The sequence below is a fragment of the Solanum verrucosum genome, unplaced genomic scaffold, assembly GCF_900185275.1.
Source record: "Solanum verrucosum unplaced genomic scaffold, falcon-dt-bn FXZP01000170.1, whole genome shotgun sequence".
NCBI lineage: Eukaryota > Viridiplantae > Streptophyta > Magnoliopsida > Solanales > Solanaceae > Solanum > Solanum verrucosum.
This window is the reverse complement of record NW_026020395.1, coordinates 205,826-214,329: the sequence shown is the minus strand read 5'-3', so window position 1 is coordinate 214,329 and position 8,504 is coordinate 205,826. Positions and strand designations below refer to the sequence as shown.

General features: G+C 36.1%; 1 protein-coding gene across 1 annotated transcript; it reads left to right on the top strand.

Annotated features, from left to right (window-relative positions):
• The first annotated feature begins 6,986 nt into the window (after positions 1-6,986).
• On the top strand, positions 6,987-8,086 carry LOC125839199 (protein STRICTOSIDINE SYNTHASE-LIKE 10-like). Its single transcript, XM_049518171.1, has 2 exons — positions 6,987-7,507; positions 7,696-8,086. The coding sequence occupies exons 1-2, from the start codon at positions 6,987-6,989 to the stop codon at positions 8,084-8,086; spliced, it is 912 nt and encodes a 303-aa protein (XP_049374128.1).
• Positions 8,087-8,504: the final 418 nt, after the last annotated feature.

Here is an 8,504-nt window from a genome sequence, read left to right as displayed (position 1 = left end):
GTCTCAATCCCCTTTGTGATTGAAAAAAACCTTCAGGACTCCCATTTATAATGATTGAGAACTTTACTGTTGACACACAAAACTTGATCCAATTCACCCATTTCCTCCCAAACCCCATGTCACTCAGAACTTTCCAGAGGTAGTTCCAGTTGACATGATCATATGCCTTCTCTATATCCAATTTGCATAGGATACCTGGTATCTTTTGTTTTTCCCTGGAGTCCACCAACTCATTTGCCAACAAAGAGGCATCCATTATTTGTCTGTCTTTCAAAAAAGCCATTTGGTGCTCATCAATCAGTCTCCCCATCACTGTTTTCATTCTCTCGGTGATCAGCTTAGCGATGATTTTGTACATTCCACCAATCAAACTTATTGGCCTAAAATCCTTGAGTTCCGCAGCTCCGAGCTTCTTGGGGATTAATACCACAAAAGTGGCATTCAAGGATCTTTCAAACACTTCATTCTGATGGAAATTGTGGATTGTTTGCATCGCATCGCTCTTTATTGTTGAACTTGAACAGCACTTGTGGAGTAAGATCGAATGTTAATAGTACTAAGCTCCAGTCTAATGAAGGCTCAATCAAGAATGAAATCTCAAGCTGATTACAAGTGGCGTGACCTATCTTTTCATGTGGTTGATGTTGTATTCCTTCGTTTGCGACCTTATCGGCAGAAAAGTATAGCCAAACGTCCAAATGAGAAACGTTCACCTAGATATGACCATACAAAGTTGTTCGCGAAGTTGGTCTTGTTGCTTATAAATTGCTGCTACCTCAAACATCCAAGGTACATCTGATTTTCCAAGGCTCGCTGTTTCGTCCTGCTTGTGATTGTTCTGATATTGCTTCCCCTCCACCCTTACCACAATTGGGTGAATTGGAATTCTTGGTGGAACCTGAAAAAGGTTTATCACATCCATGGGTGAAAGAATTAGGAGTGCCAACTCTGAAATCACTTATTCAATGGCGTCGTAGACCTGTTGAAGAGGCTAGTTGGGAAGATTGTGACTTGCTTGCTGTTCAATATCCATTTTTTGCCTCAAGGACAAGGCATCTTTTCGGAGGGATACCAATCCACCTTTCCAAACGTACTTCAGAAGAAACTATCAACAAAAGGTTGAAGGTTTGAAGAAGTTCTGGACAAACACAACTGCTACAACACTGTTCCCTTGATTTGCAGCAGTTGGTCTAGCAGTTATTGTTCCTAGTTTATAGTTTATTGTGTAAGTCTTATCCTTTTATGTTCTCTATAAATATGTGATTAGGATTATGTTTATTTTTTGAAAAATGTAACTTTTAAATATGTAATTAGGATTAATTATTTGGGTTATACAACAACATATCCAATGAAATCCCACTATTGGTGTTTGGGAAAGGTAGAATGTACGCAAACCTTACCTCTACCTCGTGGAGGTAGAGATTCTGTTTTTTAAAGACCTTCGGCTCAAGTGTAGCAAATCCAGGTACAAAGAAGGAGACAGTGAAGAAAATATAGCATGTAACAAGAAAACAGTAAAAGTCTACCAGAACGGAGCTAAGATAACAAAATAGTGCGATAATCAATACATAATAAACAACATACTAGGATAGGTTATTGAAAACAGTAAACAATGATAAATATCAAAAACAAGAACTACAATAATATAACTAGTACGATGGCAAACACCAACCACCCTAAGCAGGACAACACTACACTACACTACCTACTAACCTTCTTACCTAATATGTGTCCTCCACGCCCTCATATCTAAGTTCATGTCCTTGGTAATCTAAAGTTGCATCATGTCACGTCTTATGAGCTCTCTCCAATACTAGTATTTTCGGTTGGGCTCTTAAATTTTCCAATGATGGGATATCCTCATATGAGAAAAGTAAACCCTTTTTGGGGATCGTAACCCTATTTATAAATGCTCAAGTTAATGTAATTCTAGTTTAGCCCATCATTAAACTAGAAATAAGTCAATAACATCCAAGTATATACACATAAGGCATCATACTTTATAGACCTCATACTTTATGAAGAGTCTTTAGACCCATTTAACTTCTAACCTTACTAGATCACTATTAATTTGGGTCAACCTTTATAAACAATTATTCTTAATACAATATATGTGCAATTCCATAAAAAGTTCTAACAATCTTCAATTAAAACAATTAGTTTTATGACTTCCGTGCAAAAATGCAAAACCGTTTCCAACCCATCTATATTTGATCTGCCCATTTGTCGTACATCTATCACACACATCACACTAGACCAAAAGCCCTGGGAACTATACAAAAAGAAGTTTACACCCATGCAAATATTATAAAAATAGTGAATAAGAACAATGTAACTTCCAGTTGGAAACAAAAAGGTCCAGAAAATAGGAGATTACATGAATAATATATGCCATACAAAATATAAGTTGCTTATGTGCTTGCTAGTAGACAGACTATATTCATACCAGCAACAAATCTCAAACCTCCACGGATCTCCCTTACAGGTATAGCTTCAAGTTGGGTCATATTTAAGGAATTGACCAGATAGAGAATCAACACACAGCAACCCACAACAAAATATTGAAACAAACCATTTATCATTTCATAAATCATTCACGAACAAGCACTAAATGTAAAAACCCTTAACATGTAATGATAATGTTATTACAAACAAACTAATCAAGACATCCATCCAAAACTGCTCCAGTTCTGAACAGACATTACAGCAAGGCAAAACAATGTTATACTACCACATCAATATTTATTTCTGTAACAGTGTTAGAAATTGCAGCAAGAAAAAAAGAAGGTACAATGTTGTTTACAGCCCACCACCATCTTCTTCTTCACCATTTGTTACTTTGCCACTTCAAGCAACAGAGGCTGCTACTAATTTTCTCGAGATTAGAGTTCTGCTGTTTACTAAAGCAATTTGAGTGATGATTCTGATAAGGAATAAGAAACAGGTTCGATGTTAAAGAGGTGACAGCATAGTTTCCGAGCGAAGTTATGAAATTGTTCGCGAGAATGGTGCTGCTGGAAAAGGATATAACTACGGTATGCCTGATCAGCATAAATTTCAGTCACCCAATTTAAATTCAACAGGAGCCATTGATTTATTGAGTGGAACACAGTAGTTGTGTTTTCAGGAGCTCTCTTCCAACTTCTTTTTTGCTAGTCCAAACACTAATTATACAAATCTGCAGTTTGTTTGTTTTTACCTTTTCGGTTGTAAGAAGTGATTTGGAGCTTTTGATTACCAACTTATCTTTTTTATGTAAAGGCCCAAATTTCATTTTTCTTGATGCTCTATTTGACCGAATTTGCAGAAAAATGGTGGCGGAAATCTGTTATGAAAGTTGGGCAGATCAATTTGTTGAAAAATAATAGCCGGAATATGTAAAAAATCAGTCATTGGCTCATTGCAGATTTGTTTTGCCCAAATAAGCTGGAAGACCCAGAAAAACACTTCGGCCACAGTCAATGGAGGGTGGTGGTGGCAGGAAGAGAAGGGGGAAGGTAAGAGATCGAGGTTGGTGGTGGGAAATATTTGCTTGGACTCTTCAAGTCTTCAATCTCAATCTACGGCTTAAGAGAGATATTAGGAAAAACAGCATAGAGAAAGTTAGGAATTTCCCCCAAAATGTGAACTTTTGGCTGCCAAATTCCAGGAATGTAGAATTTTTGTGAGAATTTTGATAATATGCAAATTCCATGAATGTGACTGCATACATCCTAAGTTAACTGAGTTAACGATCAGTCTGGTAGTAGTAATAGCTCAAATCACATTCAGATGTTTTATACTCACTGCTGGAATGCAATTTATGGATCTCAATTGCCAGCTGTGACTTGTAAGTCTCAATTGATAATTATGTTTTACTATTTCCAAGATTCTGACCATGTTGCAGAGAGAATTCGTAGTTGAATTTTTGTTTCTGATTTTGAGAACTAATATTCGTAGTTGAAAATTGCTATAATGGACACATTCATAGCCTGCAATTTATCTTTTTAGATTCCTGACATACAGAGAATATTTGTACTGAAGCACATTCACGAGTTGCAACTATGTGATATTACTTGTCAATTCAGCAATCAAATTGTACAGTTCTCAGAATTTCTGCAATCAGTTGTACTTAAGTCATAAGTCACCTTTGACCTAACTTGTAAATTACATTTCTTAAATGTGTTATCTGTGTTTATAGTACACACCCGTGCCTGTTGATTGACCCGTGTACATTGTAACTCAAATCGTATTTGATGAATATGATTTCTTTCAACTATTTAAGGGTGGATGCAACAGGTTATTTTATGCACTTTATACACAATTACCATCTGATTAAAAATTTATACTTAACGAATCATTGAAGTTAAAAAGATTGTCAAGGTATGTATATCATTTTATAAAATTAAAAATTGTGTACGTATTTACGTGTTAAATGTTCATCAGACATGTCAACATTTCAAGATAGGATTCAAGTCAGTTTACATTAGAGTGGGTGAAGTCATTACAGATACTGAAGAAGTGAAGTATAGTTTTTTGACCCCAAGTCTTTACACTGGGGTGGTGAAGTCCCTTAAAAACACAAGGCATTTAAACTCCATAGACTTTTTTCTACCCCAAAGTCTTTATGTGAATGAGAGAGCACAAGGGAAAAGGAGAGTACAAATAATGATATGCAATTCCTTCTAGTGTAGCTCTAACTTGTCATGGCAAAGAGACGACCACAGTGAAAAAAGTAAAGAGGATTTCCAGTTTCTCCAATGTTAGCTAGAGAGCCTGCTATATATACAATTAGCAGTTTCTAATCTGGAATCTATTATGGGACAACAACTAATGAACGCAATAATTACAAAAACAAAGAGTCAGTTTCAATGATCACATCCAACATATAATTTTGAACACACCATTGAATTCCTTTCCACAGTGCTGAACATTCAGCCCTGTTGTTGTAGGTACAAATACCAAAGTAAGTGTGGAATCATATTTCCTTCATGGTCCCTTAAATAATGACCTCTGGCAGCTAGCTTCCCTGGATTTCCTTTCCAACAGCCATCAGTGTTTAGTTTAAACCTGTTATGATCAGGTAATTTTTTACCATCTGATGACTCTTTTATGTAACACTGGATTGTTTGTATTTTTTTTTCAAGTCAAAGTATTAGTATATCCATTCATGAATATGGTCAAACTGGCCATATACAAGGGTTATACCCCACAAAGTAAAGAATCTACAGAACATAATTCTCTACGAACTCCACCCCCTCATCTATACAACTATACAACTGGGACCTTTGGAAGTTCTCCTCACGCTCTTCCAATTGAACATCAACTCTTTCGCAGTATTTGGTATTGCCCATGGGGTCCCAAACTACCTTCTTGTCCATTATATTCAACAATTCAAGAGTGACAAGAACTTCCAAAGCATTGACGGAAACACTAGATGATTATCCATCTATGGGGAGGCCATATTGTTGTCGAATAAAGCGAGCAGTTTTCTCAAAGAGATTAGGGAGACTGCGGAGAACCCTGGACTTACTTATGATGATTATGGTTGGGGCCGAAATCCAAAAGAAGAGGAAGAGGAGTAAGAAAATGATTGCATCGAAGTAGTGCATGATAGCAAAGAGGATGATTAGCATGTTCAGAAACTATAAACAGCTACCAACTCTCCTAAAACCAACTATTTAATTCATTTATCTCTGATAGACTTTTGATAAGTTAAACAACAAAATGACTTCAGTAGATTCGGTTCTAAAAAAAAACTTATATTCAATTTTGTGAAAGCTGTCAATACTTGTATTTTATTCGTCCCAGATAAATACAAAAACTCATATTTTACAAATATACTTAGGTTCAGTTTTAGAGAGGAACAAAAGGAGCAAACTTTCCGATGAAATAGAGCATATATATATATAGGCAAACATGGAGTCTGGAAATCAGGAAAATTCAAAATGCAGACAAATCCATCAAAAATAAAAATAGAAGGTTGAACTCAGCAGGAAATCAAAATATTGTATGCCTCAATAGATTAGTTAAAGACTTACCTAAAATCAAAGTGGAGTCCGGAAGGGCGAATTGCGCACTGTTGGGGCTTTTCCGTGAAACCTAATAATGGAGTTTGCGGAAGAAGAAGAAGTGAGAGAGCTGACGCATGGCAATAACGTCCCGCCGGCGACAAGAAATTCCGCCGGCTACATTGAAGATTAGGAGAACGTCTCTTCGTAGTTACTTATAAGTTATAATTAATAGAAGGCTAATCACATACCTACACACATTTATTTTACTTAATTAAAACACGTGGTTAAAAATTAAATTTATTCTTTTATCCGCCAGCCAATCCGTAAATTGGAGGTGTGAGACTATTTATTTAAGAGAGAAATATCAAAAACACCCCCTAAACTTGACACAAATTATTAGTTTATCTCCGAACTATTGACAGCATTTAAAACACTCATCTACTTGATTAACTAATCTTAGATACACCCCTGATACACTCCTAATACACTCCCGATATGCAATACGTTGCTTCACTGAACTCGAATCGAGAGAGAAGCATTTGTGTTCTATTCAAGAATCAATCGGCAAAAGCTCAAAAGAACTCGAACATAAGGAAAAGGATGAGGCCAATTCAGGTAAACAATAAAAAACTTGGCCAAATTATGTTTAGGTTATGGGGCGTGGACGTGTAGTTTCTGGTAACAACAACTACAACATACCAAGTGAAATCGCACAAGAGTGTTGTTTGAAAAGGATAGAGTGTACACAAGTCTTGCCACTATCTTTCGAGAAATTATCTTTACATTCAATGGCCAGCAATATGTGTATTTAGTTATTTATGTAGTGGCAATTAATACTTTGCTGTCACTAAATATTTGCGGGCTAATTGTAGTAGTGACAACTATTAAATACCATTGCTTCTACAACAATAACTAACTTGTCAACTAAATTTGTATGTATAAAAGAAGAAAACTTGGACATAATATCATCACCAAAAGAACATTTTCCGATCAATGAATCCTTCAAATATATTATTGTTGCTCATTGCTACTGTAGCATTATTTGCCTCAGTTAATTTAGCCTTTGATGATTCGGAAAACGCATTGAAATCCCAAAATGTCCTCTCAAAATCCGAAATCATCCAACTTAATGGAGCAATTGGACCAGAGAGTATTGCTTTCGATCCAAATGGCGAAGGCCCATACATAGGAATAGCCGATGGACGAATTCTCAAGTTTCAAGGATCATCTTGGGCTGATTTTGCAGTCACCTCTTCTCAAAGAGAGAATTATACATTGCCTTTTGCTCCAGAAATGGAGCATATATGTGGGATGCCATTAGGCTTACGATTCAATACCAAAACAGGGGAACTCTACATTGCTGATGCCTATTTCGGGCTCCAAGTTGTTGGACCAAAAGGAGGATTAGCTACACCATTAGTCCAAATATTAGAAGGTAAGCCTCTCGTCTTCACAAATGACGTTGACATTGATGATCACGATGATGTGATTTACTTCACGGATACAAGCACAAGGTACCAACGCAGACAATTTGTCAACTCTCTTTTAAGCAGAGATGCGACTGGCAGGCTAATGAAATATACTAAATCAACCGAAAAAGCAAAAATATTAATAAGAGGCCTTGCTTTTGCAAATGGTGTAGCTTTGAGTAAGACCGGTCATTCGTGCTAGTGGCTGAAACTTCTAATTTTAGAATTTTAAGGTACTGGCTTAAAGGCCCCCTTGAGGGAACACATGATACATTTGCTGAGTTGCCTGGGCTTCCTGACAACATAAGAATAAATTCGAAAGGGGAATTTTGGGTAGCTCTACAAGCAATAAGATCACAATTGAGTTTTTCAAATTCGGAAATGGGAAATGCATTGTTGAAGCTCTCGTTCATCGCGCAACAATTGGACGATTTGTTAAGTGGAGGACTGCTGCACGCTACAGCAATCAAGCTAAGTGAGGACGGGCGAGTTTTGGAGGTTCTAGAAGATGTTGAAGGCAAGACGTTGAGGTCTATTAGTGAAGTTCAGGAGAAATATGGCAAGTTGTGGTTTGGTTCTGTGATGATGCCTTTTTGGGACTTTATGGATTTTGAGTTCAAGTAAAGAGTTCAACTAAATAAAGAATATATCCTTTATCTAGAGACCATTCTATGAGTAATTTAAGTTAAATTCAAGTTATGTCATTTTCAAGCTTCTAATATGATGATTATACTATGTTATTAAGGAGAAAAAAATTATTTTAATCTCTCAAAAAGATTTTTTTTTTTTAATGTTTTCATTTAAATTTCAGCAGACCATTGATGTAAAATTGAATTGCCTTAAAAGCATTCATTAGGGCAAATTCGGTAGTTTTTTTTTTTTTTTTAACACTTTTTGGCCATCAGGCCATTTTTATTAAAGAAATGCCCATTGGGCTATGTTCAAAAGATGGACCAAAATTGACCCAACATAAATAAAATAAAAACAAAGCAAATAAATTCTATATCTAAAAGCACTAAAGTGAAAATTGAAATGACTCTTG